This window comes from Cebus imitator, unplaced genomic scaffold (genome assembly GCF_001604975.1).
Source record: "Cebus imitator isolate Cc_AM_T3 unplaced genomic scaffold, Cebus_imitator-1.0 Scaffold92, whole genome shotgun sequence".
NCBI classification, from domain to species: Eukaryota; Metazoa; Chordata; class Mammalia; order Primates; family Cebidae; genus Cebus; species Cebus imitator.
The window spans coordinates 10160184-10178675 of record NW_016107407.1 but is presented as its reverse complement, the minus strand read 5'-3'; the positions used below and the strand labels follow the sequence as shown (position 1 = coordinate 10178675).

Here is an 18492-nt window from a genome sequence, read left to right as displayed (position 1 = left end):
TCCTAATGCTATCCCTCCCCTAACCCCCCTACTCCCCGACAGCTCTGGTGTGTGATGTTCCCCTCCCTGCGTCCCTGTTTTCTCATTGTTCAGCTCCCACTTATGAGTGAGAACATGCAGTGTTTGGTTTCCTGTTCCTGTGTTAGTTTGCTGAGAATGATGGTTTCCAGATTCATCCATGTCCCTGCAAAGGATATGATCTCATCATTTTTAGGGCTGCATAGTATTCCATGGTGTATATGTGCCACGTTTTCTTCATCCAGTCTATCTTTGATGGGCATTTGGGTTGGTTCCAAGTCTTTGCTACTGTGAACAGTGCTGCAGTAAACATATGTGCGCATTTGTCTTCATAGTAGAATGACTTATAATCCTTTGGGTATATACCCTGTAGTGGGATTGCTGGGTCAAAGGGGATTTCTGGTTCTAGATCCTTAAGGAATCACCACACTGTCCTCCACAATGATTGAACTAATTGACATTCCCACCAATGGTGTAAAAGCATTCCTGTTTCTCCACATCCTCTCCAACATCTGTTGTTTCCTGACTTTTTAATGATGACCATTCTAACTGGCATGAGATGGTATCTCATTGTGGTTTTGATTTGCATTTCTCTAATGACCAGTGATGATGAGATTTTTTTTCATATGTTTTTTTGGCCACATAAATGTCTTCTTTTGAGAAGTGTCTGTTCATATCCTTTGCCCAGTTTTGATGGGGTGGTTTGTTTATATATAATGAAACTTTTTAATCCCGTTTTTGGTTTTGGTTTTTTGCTTGTTACAGATTATAGTGACTGCTACAAACCTAGATCCGAATTGAATGTCCCATAGGCAACTTATACTTAGTATTTCCAAAAATGAACTTATTATTCTCTTTCCTTGCTCACTTCCTTTCTTCTCCCCGCCCTTTCTTCCTTTTTTAATCCCATGCCTTCCACATCATGACTGTATGATATCTCCTATTGCCAGTACTATCTTAGGGAATGGCCATGCAATCAAGAATTAGTTATAATACCTGCCCTCATGCACCTTATAAACTAACTAGGAAGATACATTAAACAAATGAATTACAGAAATAATTATTTCTAAGTAGAGCTGATGAGTGCAACAAAGGAAAGCTCAGCATTCAATGAGAGTGAATAGCATGCAAATAAGATGGAAAACTAACTCAGTCTGAGGGGTGCTTGAAAGTGTCATGGATGCCCACCTTTGCTGAGACATGCAGGATGAGGCAGGGAATTACTGTTGTCCCTTGTAAGCATTTCTCTTTTAAAAGCACTAGGCATTGTGTCTACTGAGCAGACACAGTGGAGATTAATTTTATGAGTCTCTAGTGGTGTGTCTATCCTTGCAAAAAAGTTATTCTATTTTTTTAATTGCATTTTAGGTTTTGGGGTACATGTGAAGAACATGCAAGATTGTTGCATAGATACACACATGGCAGTGTGATTTGCTGCCTTCCTCCCCATCACCTATATCTGGCATTTCTCCCCATGCTGTCTCTCCCCAACTCCCCACCCTCCGCTGTCCCTCCCTTATTTCCCCCCAACAGACCCCAGTGTGTGATGCTCCCCTCCCTGTACCCATGTGTTCTCATTGTTCAACACCCACCTATGAGTGAGAACGTGCGGTGTCTGAATTTCTAAACTTCTTTTATTCTTTGCATCTTTAAGAAGCCTAATAGTCTTCTCCTTTGTGATTCTCTTTTTCACCCCCGTTAGCTGTGTTCAGTATCCAAAGAGTCAAGGCAATGAAGCAGACTTTGAAATGACTTCTCCAGACCTATGCATCCTTTTCTTTTTGCTGTTTCATTTCAAGTACAGTCATCCTCCAGGTCACCCAGGCTTAAAATCTTACATTATGTTTGACACTATATTCCCCTTTGCCTCAATAAATAGTGGGTTGCCCATTTCTCTTGATTCGGCATTTTCTTTCCTGTATCCCCATGAATGAATTCTCCCCTTTCACTATATTAATTATTATCTCCTTTGCCTTTTCTCTAAACCTTTATTTATTCTTTCATCCAAGAAATATTAACCGAGCACTTTCTGTGTGCCAGGACACTGCTAATGCCAATGTAACAGAAGTGATTGAGAAAATCCATGGTTGTCACAGAGCCTGAAATCTAGAGGGAAGACATGACTAACAAGTAGGGACAGTGTGCTAAACCACAGGCGAGGCATGTTCTTCCTCAAGGAAGGGATATTTGGGCTGAGGCTTGAAGTGGGTGAACAGGAGGAAGCCAGGTACAAGTCAGACAGGGGTTGTGTAAGGAACATCCAGCCAGAAGAGACAGCAAATTCAAGGACTGCAGGGATCCGGTGGGTGGAAGTAATGATATCACAGAGATCAGTGCCAGTGTGAAGGCCCTTGCTAACCATCTTAAATAATTTTGACCTTTTCCTAAGAGTATTGAGAGCCACCGAAACGTTCTAAGCGGGGCAGTGAGGTGTTGAGAAACATCCCATCAGTTGCCATTTGGGAACTGAAATAAGGGACACTGGAATGAGAAAAAGGAAAACGTTTGGTGGGAAAGATGAACTTGGTTTTTTTAGTTCCATCTGGCTCTCTCACCTATGCTCTTCCATGCTGCAGCCAGATGGACTTCCTGGTGCACACACTGCTTATCTCAACTGAGGGAATTTTAAAGCCACGTGTGCCGTTCCTGGAATAAAATCTGAATTCTCCACCCTATTGTTCAAAGCTTACAATGATGTCGCTCCATCTCTGTTTTAAAGCTTTCTTTACACAATTCCTCTTGTCTTCCTGGCTGTAACCTACACTCCTCACTCCGGAACTTTCCCACAACATGCTTTTGTCCTGGGTTCCCTCCGTCTTCTTTGCCTGAATGAACACTTAAGCCTGTTCCCCTCTCCGTTCTTGCTCAGATGTCAGCCCTTCCAGGATAACTTCACTTGTTTCCACTGCCAGTAATTTCCTTTTCCTCTGAAATCCTCATTATAATGCAATTTACAGGGTGATGACATTCTTCATCTCCCCCACACAATAGAGCCAGTTAGGAGGCAGGACAGCATCATTGTTCTCACGGTTCTCAGGAACACCAACTCCAGAACCAAACTGCCTGGATTCAGATCCCGGCTCTGACGGCTCCTAGCGTGTAACACTGGGCACATCACTTAATGATCTGTACTCTGCTTCTCTTCAGTAAAATCATAGTCTTTACTTTCTAAGGTATTGTGAGGATTAAATGAGTAAATGCACGCAAAAATGCTTAGTGTCTAGCATATAGTAAGAGCTGCCTAAATACTTAAAATCATATTTATCACTTACTTGTAATATTCATTCTATGAAATTGTAACTTTTTTGAGGACCTAATCCACATCTGATGTTTTTTATGGCTTCCAAATCCTTTACTGCCTCACAATGGGTAAATAAAATATGGAATATGTGAACTAGGATACCAATGATTAGAAAGCCCTAATCAATTTTCAAATAGTTTGTTTTGAGGATAACATTTTTCTTTTAAAATTGACTAAAATAGATCATTGAGCAAATATTTAATGACTATAAACTTTGGTTTGTAGAGTACATAGAATATACTGAGGAACAGGTGCTTCTTCAATTTTACATTTAATTCAGAGAGGCACCCATACAGATAACTGCAATATAAGATGCAGTAGAAAAAGCATATCGTCTAAAAGTCATAGTAGGAATTCAAAAGAAGGGGTGGCTGGGGTGAGCAGAAAATAATTTGTTGAAACTTTTAGAACAAAGCACAAATAAGTCAACTCTCCTAATGTTAGCCAATACTTACTGAATCCTCACTGTACCCGGCACAGTGTTTGACTGCTTACCACATACTATCACATTTCACCCTCAATATATTTCCAAGATAAAGTATGTTGTTGCTGCACCCATTTTACAAATGGGACAACTGAGGTATAGCAAGGCAATATTAAATAAATTGTGGAAGATCCACAACTAAGAAAAGAGTAGAGCCCAGCCAGGTGCAGTGGCTCATGCCTGTAATCCCAGTACTTTGGGAGACCAAGGTAGGCAGATCATGAGGTCAGGAGTTCAAGACTAGCCTGACCAATATGGTGAAACCCCATCTCTACTAAAAATACAAAAATTAGCCAGGTGTAGTGGCACACACTTGTAGTCTCAGCTACACGGGAAGAGAATCACTTGAACCTGGGAGGCAGAGGTTGCAGTGAGTCAGGATCATGCCACTGCACTCCAGTTTGGGTGACAGAGCAAGACTCTGCCTTAAAAAAACTAGAAAAAGCAGAGCCAGAATTGGAACCCAGGGAGACTGGATTCAAAGCCTGTACTCTCTCCTACCACCAGCATTGCCTGTGGCACATGCAAACTAAGAGGTCCAGTCTGCTATTTGCTGAACTGTTTTTAATAACATATTTTATTTCGTTTACTAGCATTCAGTTTTTATTTTTTAAACTTATACCTCCACCATGGATACTGAAAAATATTGTTATTTCACATATTTCTGGCCAACTCAATCTTTCACTTATACTAACAAGTCCTGAACTTCTTTATCTGTGAAATAAAAAGTTTGAAGATTTATCAGTAGTTCTCAGACAGCTCAAAAGTAAGTTTAAGTAAAAATTATGCAGACTTCTGTATTACAGTTGTTCACCTTTGCTCATTCATCACCTGGAGAAAGCTTGCTGGATAATGAAAAGCTTTATTGATAGGATTTTGCAGCTCCCAAGAATCCACTCTTCCAGAAGAATTTCTATGGCCATTTCTAGTGGAAATAGTTGAGATTTTACATATTCCAGACTTCAGACCCCTGTATGTGTAGTCTCTGATCTGTCATTCTCTTCCATGAGAAGGAGCACATATGCTCCCTGCATTCCTTAATCTTCTGTCAAGGTTTCTCCATTTGTCTTCCCGGTCATGAGTTTTTCCTCCTCCTTTTAGCTTCAAGTCCTTAATAAACAATAAAGCTTGCTTTGCTGAACTCTTGATTCCTATTGAACTACTATAGCAAAGGAAATATGTCTGAAATATGTGAACTCAAACTTGGAATATAAATTTATAGAATTTTAACTTGTTTTGTAAACATAGTAAAAGAACAGGTTTGTGCTTCTCATTTTTTTTTTTTTTTTTGCTGAATCTAGACATTTTTATGGGAGATTAAATCCTGAAGGCAAATCTGTCTGTACCTTCACATAGACTTCGTAAATTGGAAAACTAAGGACAAATTCTGTGTATGTGAAATAATACTGTTGAATATTTTTACTTGACATCAGGAGCACGTAAAACAACATTATCTCCTGTTCGCATCTACTTGTACCTTTCTTTAATTTCTCCTTAACACTTTTGTCCATGTTTTCCCCATTCCTTGAGAACTTAATATCTTTGTGTAGCAGAAATACTTGAGGAGAGTTTAGGTAATTCATTCTTGACACTGCTAGAGGGAGGGGCTATAGTTGTAAAAAGGCAGCCAGAAAATGTCAGTACCTACGCCGTGGCCCCCAGCAATATGCACATCTCTGCAGAAAAATCCAAAAGTCATACTCAGGGTTTTGGCAATGGGCATATTTTTGTTACAATGACCTCGCTTTCAGCAGAAACAGTTCAGGCCAGCGACTCCAGCAAAGACTGAGAGTCTGTGCTCTTCAGTAGCATTAATCCTTTAACACTACAAGTTTCTTAGGCAGGGTCAAAGCAATTCTTATTCTACAAGCACTCACTCACAACCACACAGTAGCATATGAAAAGTAGTAGAGTGTCTTGCACGTATCTCTTCACTCTCCCCTGGACTTGGCCGCTCGTTTCTTTGTGGTCCCACTGAAATTGCAGAGATATTTATCACAGTACCTATGTTGCTTGAATGCAATTTCCTGTATCCATGTCTCTTTCCCCCTTCTTCCTGGCCTTTGTATCTTATATCAGCAGCACCTAGTACAGTGCCTGGCTCATGGTAAATACTTAATATTTGTTGAACAAAAACTCTGGAGTGAGAAAGCAATGAATTAGTGAGGTAACTGAGCTGAGTAGTAAATACGGAGTGGTAGATTGTTTGCAAGATGCAGTACATGGCAGTACCAGGACTGTTTCAGACAGGGGGAAAGGGATTGCCAGGAGCATGGAGGTGGGAACAAGCTGCTCTGGGAGAGGATGGCAGCGGGACTATCCTCGCTTGCTCGTTTTGGACAATAAAGAGAGGTAAGTTTGGACATACACCAAAGACTTAGAGACAGTTGATAGAAACTCCTAAAAGTTGTGTTTTAAGAATTTATATTTTATTTAATAAGCAGTAGTGAGACTCTGTATTTATTTGGTCTGGACAATAAATGGTCAAAATAATATTTTAAAGAATTATTCAGATTAGTGTATGCTTATATCAAAATTCATACATATGAAACATCAGGTTATGAGAAATTGACCTGGGTTTGTGTATCCTCAGTTGATCGTAAGGTCTCTGTTTTCTTCCCACAGGTTGTTATTTTGTACTTTGAGCCAAGCATATTTCGCTGTATTCTCCTCAGATGGGTCCGTCTTCTCGGTTTTGCTACTGTTTATGGAACTGTGACTCTCAAACTTCACAGGTATATACATTTTATTTATCTTCATTCTCATGGAAGGATCAAAGTGATTGGCTTAGCACATAATTGTTAGCTGGGCTAATCACCTAAATGGCTCAATTTCAAGAACTTAGATAGCAAGATACTATATATTTTTCACTTTCAAGGTGATGACATCTTTTGGATTCTTTGGGGAAATCTTTAATAGAACTGAATTATTTAAAAAAGTTGCTTCAATAAAATGTGGTATTGGTTATGGAAAGGACTAGTTCCTATTAAACAGTAAGTTTAAAATGTGAAACAGTATTTACTAGTTCAGAACAGGAAGGAATACAAAGGTGATACTGCTGAAATAATGATACATATCCATAGTGACCATAGAATCCCATATAGAAACACCCTTATTTGACAAAAAAACTACTGTCCTCCATTCCCAAGTTCCATGCCTCAAGGTAATACTGCTGATATTCAATGGGTGAAGTTCAGAAAATAGTGCTTTTGGCTTTCCTCCTTAACCAATGTGCTTCAGTGATTACCAGCCTTGGAAAATGGGGAATGCTGTCAGTTCCCTTATACTTAGTTCCAAGACCACCTAAATATTAGGGAAGAAAAAAAGCAGTAAAGTAAACCATCTATCTACAAACGCTGGGGACGGCCGGAAATTATTCCAGGCTTTTCCCTTGCCTCCTTTTTCTAAGTTTAAAGAAAGTCTCAATGAAGTGCTGCCAAAGGGCATGGGAGATAAACAACAAATTTTCCCTGCAGGGTGAAACTGTAGCCCTATGAAGAAAACCCTTTGCACTGATCAGCTTTAAAGCTGTTTTGATAACCATGGTAAGCCATTCACAGATTCATACTAGTTTGGCCATACATTTTCCTGAATAAAAATCTCCTACTATGGATCGGTCATACAGTGGTTTATCTCAGGTGCCATAATAGGTATTATCTCTATCTTTAAATGTCCTCCTTTTCAACCTTTTTAAAAAGTGTGATAATTACACTATAAGAATTTTTATTTTCATTTTTTCCTCTTTTGGTACTTACTGTGAATGCTGTAGATTATCCTTTTATCTTTTTTGAAAAAAATGGGAATGTGTTTGACTTTCAAGATTTCCTTCTAATATACGTGGTAAAGTACAAAACGTATTGGATTGGGTTTCAGGAGATCCTATTTAAATCCCAATTTAGCCTCTAACTCTAATAAACAATAGGCATCTATTTCCTGCAAAAGGAGAGACAAGACCAGTCTCTAATGTTTTCTCTGACTCTCACTGTATTCTATTCACATTCCAGCACACTTCCCTTAGGCATCCTTCTTTCTTCAACAACCTTCCAGGTCTCCGTTTCTTATGTGATAGCTGTTTTCAAATTGGTGCTCACTAAAGGAAATGAGAAATCAATGACAACCCATGTGGACAATAAGCCTTCTAGAAATCCTGAAAGAACAGATGCCCTGTCGAGACTTGAAGATGAACTCTGTCCCTGTTGGTCTAGCACTTAGTGTCTAGTGGGTCCTCTATTACAATACTTACGGTGCCGTATAGTTTTCTTATTTAATTGTCCTCTTCACTTTGATTTACCTTCTTCTTTGAAGTAAGAATTATAGCATTATGGAATCCCCAGCACTCAGCACAAATGACTGACCCATGGGACATTTTAATATATATTAGTAGATTAATTAATGAATGAAAATGTCAGATGCAGCCCTGGAAGCTGCTTCCCGTCATTCTTTCCACACATAACCCATTGACAGTCCCCTGACTCACTGTGCTCTCCCTCAGCATGTCTCCCAGCATCTGGAACACATAACACTGTGGTCTGTGAGAGGATGTTTAGGGGGATATGAACCCAGTGTTCAGTAGTACTGAATCATTTAATGAGAAAATTACTTCCATTCAGGTTCTCCTTCAATCCTTCTGATTATTTTCAGGAGAAAGATTAGTTGAGAACTAATAAGTCTTTAACACTTGCTGAACAGTTGCTAATCTTCCTTTGCATTGAAGAGCAGATCAGGCTTCAGTTTTCAGAGCTTTTCACTGCAATGCTGTAAGATTCATTATCTTAGTTTCATTGCATTTATTTTTATAGTTACTTTCTATTTATGGAAAGTGTTATCTATCACTAGATAGTGATAAGGTAGTGATATAAAACTTCCTTTAAATATTTTAAAACAATAAATGTAAATTGACTTAAAGAAATTATTATCTGAGGCACAGATACAACAGAAATCTTGACATTAGTATGCAAATAGTTGGAATTTGGGAAACTGTTATAATATTATCTCTTTTGTTTATTTTAAAAAACAAAATTCAAACTATTTTCCGTGTGGCTTTGTATCTCTAGAAGTCATTGCAGTGAAGAGTCTCTCCACCAAAGGCTTAAATTGAAACTATTTCTAATGTAATGAGCTGAATCATTCTTATCCTCTGTGAATCATATGGCTTTACTATTCTGTTTTTTTCTATATCGCTTAAATTTAACTGTTACCAACATTGTTTACATCTATAAACTGAAAAATCAGCATCCCATAGAAATGTGAACAACCTGAAGGAAGGACCAGCTGAGCCAGCTTTGCACTCCCCAGATTTAGTACTGTATTTTTCCTGTATTATGTATTGAGATATTTGTTGAATGAGTGAATGGATGGATGATACTAATGAATGGAGCTGCAAAGGGTGGTTTTGGCTGGTGTTTCCTAGCGTGAAGAAACACGTGACCCTGAGAAAGGGACTTCTAAGCTTTTGAAGTGATGTGATAGAGAGGAAAGACCTAAATCCTGACAATTCCAAATTGGAACTTCAATTCTGCCATTACTTATTTAAACAACAAAGAATAAATAACATCTGAGAATTAGTTTTCTCATTTGTAAGATGGTTTAATATCTCATCTATAAGATGGTTTAAAGTTTAATAACTTTAAGATGATAAAGTTGTAGGGACTAAGTATAATTTGAATGTATGAAAATATGTCAAGTAGGGTTTTTTGGTTGCAAACAAAATGGATTATGGCATTTGGCACAGAACCAAATGGATTTGGTTATTGGTTATTGTTTGGTTGCACAGAAATGAATTATGGCTAAATTAAGTAAAAAGGGGATTCATTGGAAGAATAGGGAGAATGCCACACATTGAAGGGAAAGCTAAAGAACCAGGATTTGGAAGGAGCTGATCAAGGGTAGCTTGAGGGATCAAAATAGCTCAAGCTAAGGGACAAAGCCTTTTGAATCCCATAGCTCCATTTTTTTTATTGCATTTTAGGTTTGGGGGTACATGTGAAGAACATGCAAGATTGTTGCATAGGTACACACGTGGCAGTGTGATTTGCTGCCTTCCTCCCCATCACCTATATTTGGCATTTCTCCCCATGCTCTCTCTCCCCAACTCCCCACCCCTCTGCTGTCCCTCCCCTATATCCCCCCAACAGACCCCAGTGTGTAGTGCTCTCCTCCCTGTGTCCATGTGTTCTCACTGTTCAACACCCACCTATGAGTGAGAACATGCAGTGTTTGATTTTCTGCTCTTGTGTCAGTTTGCTGAGAATGATGGTTTCCAGGTTCATCCATGTCCCTGCAAAGGCCACGAACTCATCGTTTTTGATGGCTGCATAATATTCCATCATAGCTCCATTTTTATAGGAATTCCACTGTCCATTTCAAGGTTTAAAAAAAATTAAAAGTAAACCATACCTCTCTAGGCAAAAATTCTAAGGAAATTATGAGTACTGATTTATGAAATGACTGTTTATAGTCCCTTGAGGATAAGGTAGGAAAGAAATATCTGACTTTTCATTTTATTTCAGCCATTTCCCTTCTGGCTTACTGGAATTATTAGATACTTCTTTCTCTATCACCTGGGTCTCTCACTAATTGATTGTAGTATTTATAGAATTCCTGTAGCATGGAGAACTTGAAACAAACATGAAGGAGGAACAGGATCACACTTTGTCACCAAAAATGAAAATAAATATTATTTTATTTTATAATATTTATATTATCAGATAATATAAATAAATATTTTCATTTAGTAAATAGTATTAGTCTGGGATGAGAAAATAAAGGCTTTGTTCACTTATACCAGATATTCCACTTGTTTCTATGGTGGTCTCTCTCCACATTTGAGAATCATATGGCCAAAGACTACCATGATAATCTAAAGAAAAATTATAAAAGGGCCCCTTGTTTATTAACAGAGAAACACAGTTGCATCGAGTTGGGGTTGGGGTTTAAGTGGCCTGTCCGTTTAGAAAGGTGCATTTTGTTTTTTATCACTGACATTGTTTAGAATCAGCAGCAGGTGATTGTAAAAAGGCCAAGGCTTTTTTTGTTTGGTTGGTTGATTTTTTGAGATGGAGTTTTGGTCTTGTTGCCCAGGCTGGAGTGCAATGGTAGGATCTCAGCTCACTGCAACCTCTGCCTCCCAGGTTCATGCAATTCTCCTGCCTCAGCCTCCCAAGTAGCTGGGATTACAGACACCCACCAACATGCCTGGCTCATTTTTTGTATTTTTAGTAGAGACAAAGGGGGGTTCACTATGTTAGCCTGGCTGGTCTTGAACTCCTGACCTCAGGTGATCCACCCACCATAACCAGCTTTTAGTTGTCTTCATTATTGCCCTAAATTCTCCACAGACATTTGAGAGAACGTCCCCTTGTTGCCTACACCCAAGGCAGACCACTGACATAGCCCCACCTCACTGGCAAGCCATTCGTTTGATACCATTCATTTGAAGCTGCAACTGTTTGAAAGAGAGGGAGGAAGGAAGGAAGGAAGAGAGGCAGAGAGAGAAAGCAAGAAAGAAAGAGGGAGGAGGGAGGGAGGGAGAGGGAAGGAAGGAGACAGGGAGGGAGGGAAAGGTACAGCTTTTAGCTAGGTCAGTATGGATCATAAGAGAAAAAAGAGCTGAAGTAGGCAAAAACAATGAACGTTTATTTACAAAAAAGGAACTTCCTTCGGGAACCCTGGATGTGTTTGACTTAGTACATAGTAATGCGGGGCAGATCCAAAAGAACATCTAGCACTCCCATGAAATGTGGGTTCACAGAACCCCTGCTAAGCAATTTTCTTTTACAGAAACTTGAGAAGGCAGTAACTCTGTGCTCAGAAAAGCCAGGTATATTTTCAAGAGGTAGAGTGAGCAAATGTTTAGAAATGAAAGGGGGTGAAAAGAGATTTAAAAACTTAATGTTAAAAGAACATTTTCCTATTTCCTATAATAAGGTGTCTGAAGACTCTGAGTTTTTCTAAGTCTAATCAAGAAAAAAACAAGACTTTTTTTTGTACTGTGTTTCAAATGAATTTTTCAGCAAGCGGTGAAAAGCTTTCTTCTGGCTCTGGCCTGGGATTTGTCATTTCATGCATTATTCAGTACTCTGTGCTCTGATTACAATCCTTAGCTGTTTTCTCCACAATCCTTAGGTGTTTTCTCCACTGTGCTCATTAGTACCAAATATTTACAGTTTGTGGGAAGGTTTCCATTTAATATGTTTCAGTTTATTTTCTAGTAAATTTTGAAAAGTGCCTGGAAGACATTATTTTATGTATTCTTATAAGGATACATAAATGCCTCTTAACTTGTGACAGCCACTAGGTGACAACAGAGAGTTTAAGATGGTGTCAGGAAAATGCCTGAAGTGCAGTTACTTGACTTGGTTGGTTGAGTGTAGACTCATCTGCCTCAGCAGACCACAGAACAAAGTGTTACTTAGCCCTCTTTTATGAAGGCCAACATATAAATGCCTATGGCACTCAGAATATTTTTTTAATAAAAGTTTTCTTCCGCTGACCCTGCCCAGCACACAGGTGGATGGTGTTTGAGGTCCTAAGTCGTGACCCCAAGGGTTTTAACATGAAGCAATTTCAGAATGGTTTTAGCCAGTTTCCTACCTCAGCCAAAATAATATACCAACAAAGCATCCTTTGAACACATAGCTGTGAACATTGCATTTTGACTAGAAAATGGAAAGAGCTTGCCGTGTGGATCCCGGTAGTGATATGGATTGCAGGCCCTCCTTTCTGCTGAACTCACAGGGGTTTCTGTCTTTACTGGCTGCCTACTTTGGGATATAGAGTATCTTCAAGTGGAGAATTACTCATAGTGGCATTTCTTAAGAACCACAGGATTCACCCAAAAAAGAGGACTCATTCTTAAGCTTTTGAGGAAGGTCTCTTTCCCAGTCAATGAGTGTACTATTTGGACAGGAAGCTGAGCAAGTTAGAAAGCCAAAGAAAGTCCATTAGCCACAGAGGTAAGTTAGAAAATATCCAAACCTTACCTCATACATCCATGCTTCACATATGCCAGTAGAACAGCCAAACATCTTACAGAAAATTAACGTGCTCCAGATGAATGCTTAGAGGATTAGGGATCAAAATGATCTTTCAGAACTAACTCTCATACTAGCATTTAAAAATGTTTAAAAAAAATAGTTTTGTAAGTGACTTGACTTTATCTTTTCCTGTTTATTAACTAAGCTTTTTGCAATGAAGATTTAAAGTTTCCCTAGAGACATTTTTACCATTTTAAATTGTACTTAACAGGAAAGATCAAAAGTCCTTTGGCTCTTAACAAAAAGAAATTTTCTTCAAAATTTTATTAATCAAGGAAGCATTAGTGTGGAATGCACCATAAAGACCCATGCTGGTGCCTAAACCCATTTGTATGCAATCCTGATTACAGCTAAATCTCAGAAACTCTGTGTAGGAACAGGCGTTAGTGTTGGAAACCCTGCATACGTGTCATTCCCATGATTCATATGCTTGGAAGCACAGAAGGGAGGCCCTTGAAACCTGAGGAATAAGCAAGTGGTGACCTGTCACCTCTTCCTGCATTTATCTTCTCTTGGTTGGCGTACTTACAGTCTGTCTCGAGCTACCTGGTCTGAGTCCCTTGGAATCTTGCACACAGCTTACCATTAGGATGGTTCCCCCAAAAACCATGAAAACAAAAACGAAACTTCCTAAGCTCCAAAGAGCCACTCTTTAATTGCACAATCTCTAACTGGCTAGAAGATGAGATCGTTCCCTCTGCTCATTCCTCCCCAGCCTGCTGCCTCCAGTGACTTCTGATCCTACTGTCCTGTCTGGCATGCAGAGGCCATCAGCTAAATGGGCTACTAATGCTGTTAACTGGGTTGGTATATACATGTCACTTTCACAAACGAATCAGGGATTTCTGACGTGAGTAACTCCATTTACAGATTAATATGTTTGGTCTACGCAAAGAAGGAAAAGATTTGGGAAATATAAGCATATTCATGACATTTTTTATTAACTAGAGGTCTATATTCATATAAAATCTTTAACATCAATGAGTAACTTCTGAATAAAAATTGAAGCAAAATCATTTTCATTGTCCTTCCTTTCAGAACATGTTAACTATTGGATATGAATACAATAAGAAGGTAGTTCACTCAGAACAAGGAAACTTAAAGCTTTACTTACTTTGTCCATCTGCAGATGTCCTACTTGCTTTGTTGTATGAAACATGACTTTGAAATACACTTTAATTAACATCTATGCTCAAAGCTTTTCAATCTGGAGCTTCTCTTTTTAAAAAAATATTTATATACATGTTCTAATTTCTAATTACAGCATTACTATTTTATGTCTAGATTTCTGAAAAAAAGGCTTGGTTGAAATATGGAGTTTAAGAGCTATGTGCAATATCTGAAACACAAGATTTTGTGCTGCCTGGGTTGTTATGGTTTCAACTTGTTATATGGGTGTGCACATGTGAGTGTGTGTTCTAACCAACTTTAAAATTATAAATAAAAACCCATCTGGTAATTCAGAATTAGTACTTAGCAGACTATAGCTGATAAACACTTTATTATCCTAATATTATTTGTTAGCTCTATGTTCAAATGTTGTATATCCTCAAATGGAAATATTTCTCTTCTCATGTGAGGTAGGTAAGAGAATGAGCGGGAAATTACTTCATTCATGCAGCAAAAAGGGGAGGGGGCAGGTTTCTCTAAAGGTCAAGGTGAGACTATGCTTCTGCAAGCTGCTCACTGCCATCACCTGCTTGCTATTGCACCTGCCTGCTGTCGTCTGGGCCCAGAGTCAGGGTCTTGGTTTGTTTTTGGACAGCTACACCTATGATTTCTGTCACGTGCCAGAGGCCCACCTGGCTTCTGCTTACTCTGCTGCCCCCACCCAGCATTTGCACGTGTTCAGTCCTAAACAACGGAGTTGTGTTTTTATTTCCACTCAGTTCAAAATGATTTCAAACTTGATTTATCTTTGACTCACAGGGTAGTTGGAAGCGTTATTTTTATTTTCCAAATATTAGGGGAATTTTCTAAGAACTTTTTGTTATGGATTTACAATTTCATTCCATTGTCATGGGAGCATACTTTGCATAAATTAAATCCTCTTAAATTTATTGAGATTTGTTTGAAGACCAGAATGTGATCTACCTTGGTAAATGTTTCATGGGCACTTGAGAAGAAAGCGTTTTCTTCTCTTTGGGCGTTGTTTATAATGCTGTTCAAATCTTTGGAATCCCTGCTCATTAGCTCTCTACTTGTTCCACCAATTACTGAGAGAGGGGTTGGAAATTTATTTCTTATTTGTCTATTTTCCTCACTGTACTGTCAGTTTTTGCCTCAGGTATTTAGAAGTTTCATTCTGAGATGCATAAACATTTAGAGTTGTTATGTCCTTTTCATGAATCGAACCTTTTCTTATGAAATGACCTTCATTATCCCTTGTCATATTCTCTGCTCTGAAATCTATTTTGTCTGGTGCTAATATAGCCACTCCAGTTTTCTTCTGATTGTTGTTAGCATGGTACATTTTTTTCCATTAGTTTATTTTGACCTATTTTTATCTTTAAAGTGCATTTCTTGTAGGAAGCATATAGTTGGGCCTTGCTTTTTTATCTAATCTGATAATCTCTGCATTTTAATTGATATATTTAGACTATTTACCTTTAAATATGACTATTCATAAGCTTGTATTAGTATCACCTCTGTTTCTTCTAATGTGTCATTGGCTCATCTGGCCTCTGGTTACTCAAATGTTTCTCACCCAGCATTTGTATATGTCTAGTCCGAAAGACCTGAGTTTTACTTACAAAGAGTATGATACTAGATGCACAACTATTCTAGATATTCCTAGAAAGACACAAACCACTGAAAACGACTCATGAGGAAATGGAAAAGCTTAACAGATCCAAAACAAGTAAAGACAATTAGTAATCAAAAAACTTAGACACACAGATACACACACACACGCACACACACACAGAGCGAGCGCCCAGGAGGTATATGTAATATACCTCCTGATGAGGTATATTAAAGATTTAACACCAATTCTTCACAAATCATTTTGAAAAATAGAAGATGAGGCAGCACTTCCCAACTCATTAGAAGAGGCCAGTATTAGTGTGATAGTGAAACCAAACAAATATATCACAAGAAAACGAAACTACAAACCAATGGCTCTTATGAATATAGGCACACAAATCTCAAAAACAACCAGCAAACAGAATCCAGCAACCTCTAATAAAGAGATTGTACATCCTGATTAAGCATGATTTAGCTCAGAAATGCAGAAGTGATTCAACATACAAAAATCAGTCAGTGCACCAGAGCATATTAACATAATAAAGGAAAAATGCCACATAATCATCTCAACAGTTGCAGAAAAAGCATTTGACAAAAATACGCATTCTCATGATTGAAACACTCAACAAACCAGGAATGTAAGGGAGATTTCTCAACTTGATAAAAACCATTTTAAAAAAAAAAGTCCTACAGCTGACATCATGCTTAATGATGAAAGACTTAGGGCTTCCCCTATAAGATCAAGAACAAGATAAAGATGGCAGCTCTTGCTACTTGTAGTCAACACTGTCCTGGAAGCTCTCACCTGAGCAATTAGGCCTCAAAAAGACATACCAGGTACATACATGGAAAAGAGAAATAAAGCTATCCTGTTTGCAGATGACATAACCTGTGAAGAAAATCCTAAGAAATCTGCCAGTACAGTATTAGAACTAATAGATGAGTTTAGCAATGTCACAGAAGACAAGATCAATATGCAAAAATCAGTTTTATTTATGCACACTAGCAATAAACAAATAAATTAATATCAATTTACAATAGTATAAATAATAAAATATGTAGGAATAAATTTAACAACAGAACTGCAGAAAAGGTGCACTGAAAATTACAAAATGTTTCTGAAAGAAATTAAGATATAGATAAATTGAAAGACATCCCTGTTAATGACTTGGAAGATACATATTGTTAAGATTGCAGTACTCCCCAAATTAATTTAATCTAATTCATATCAAAATCTCAGCTGCCTTTTTTGCAGAAATTGACAAGCTAATCTTAAAATTCATATAAAAATGTAAAAGGCCCTGAGTAGCCAAAACAATCTTGAAAGGGAGAACAGAGTTGGAGGATGCAGCATGGTCAAGAGAGTGTGGTACTGTCCTACGAAGAGACATACAGATCGATGGAATAGGATTAAAAGTCAAGAGCTAAACCCATGCATTTCCAGTCAATTGATACTTGATAATGATGCCTTGACAATTCAATAGAAAAAAAGCAGTTATTTCCAGTGATGACGTTGGAAGAATTGGATATCCACATGAAGGTACAGCCAGATATCCCTAGATAAAACAATGAAACTGTACCTCTCTGCCTTATACAATCTACTACAAATATTAATTTTGAATGGTCTAAAGGCCTGATGTAGGAGCTAAAACCATACAGCTGTTAGTATGAAGGAATCATAGATATAAATATTCATAACCTTGGAGAGATACCAAAAGCACAAGTAACAAGGGAAAAAGTAGATAAATTGGACTTCAAAATTGAAAATTCTGTGCATCAAAGGACAATATCAAGAGAGTTGGGAGGGAGAAAAGAAAGTTAAAAGAAAACCCACTAAGTGGAAGAAAATATTTGTAAATAATATATCTAATAAGGGTCAAGTATCTAGAATATATAAAGCATTTTTATAAAACAATAATAACCCAAAATAACCCAATTTGCTAGGAAAAATTAGCGTTAAATACATATTTGTTGAACAGATAAGCCAAACAATAGAAATTAACAAAATAATTCCAATGTTCATCTTTAAAAATAAAGAAGCACTAAAAGCATTTGCAGAAATATAAGAACAGGAAGGGATTGTAGATATTCCAAGGTATTATCAAAAAATGATATTCAAAAGACAAAAATGATAGCTCAAAAGGATAAGGTAAAGAGTCCCCAACAGATCTTTATTCCAGAAGATCTAACTGTATGGTAAAGAAACTTCCCCAAATATTGAGGTGACTAACAGCAATGGCCAATTCAACAAATTAGGATTGGGAAATTAGCTATATCTCTAGAAAAATACTACCCCAGATTCTCATCTTAATCTACTAGAATTTCAATAAATCATAAAACTAAATGCAAAAAAGGGTGAAAGGTTGATAAATTATAAATACTGACCTTATTTCAGGTTGGAAATGGAAGAAATCATAACAAAGTGTCAGTTGATTGGATTACATAAATATTTGAAACTCCTGCCTGCCAAAAAATAAATGAATAAAATTAAAAGGCAAACAATAAACTGGGAAATCTCTGTAGTATATTTTTAGACTGGTGCTGTTCAACAGAAATATAGCTCAAGCCACAAATGTGAGTCACATATATAATTTTAAATTTTCACTATCCATGTTAAAACGAACAGGTGAAAATTAAATTATATATTTTATTTAACCCAACATATTCCAAAGATTGCCATTCCAATATGAAATAAAAGCACTAAATTGGTAATAAAATATTTTATATTCTTGGTTTGGATAAGTCTTCAAGATCTTGTTTGGCCCTTACAATACACCTGAATCCAGACAGGTGCTCAATGGCCCTGTGGATTTCACGGCTAGCATCTGAGAAAATGCAGTTACAGAGCAACCGGGAGAAAAATGGCTCAAAGTGTGAACAGACAACCGAAGGAGAAGAAAGCCCATTGA

At 37.7% G+C, this 18492-nt stretch overlaps 1 protein-coding gene across 1 annotated transcript in view; it reads left to right on the top strand.

Annotated features, from left to right (window-relative positions):
- GPR158 (G protein-coupled receptor 158) overlaps positions 1-18492 on the top strand; it is a 403189-nt gene that overhangs the window by 342548 nt on the left and 42149 nt on the right. Inside the window, exon 6 of the mRNA XM_017535520.2 lies at positions 6429-6538. Coding sequence (XP_017391009.1) covers positions 6429-6538 — 110 coding nt within the window. The remainder of the gene's footprint in view (positions 1-6428; positions 6539-18492) is intronic.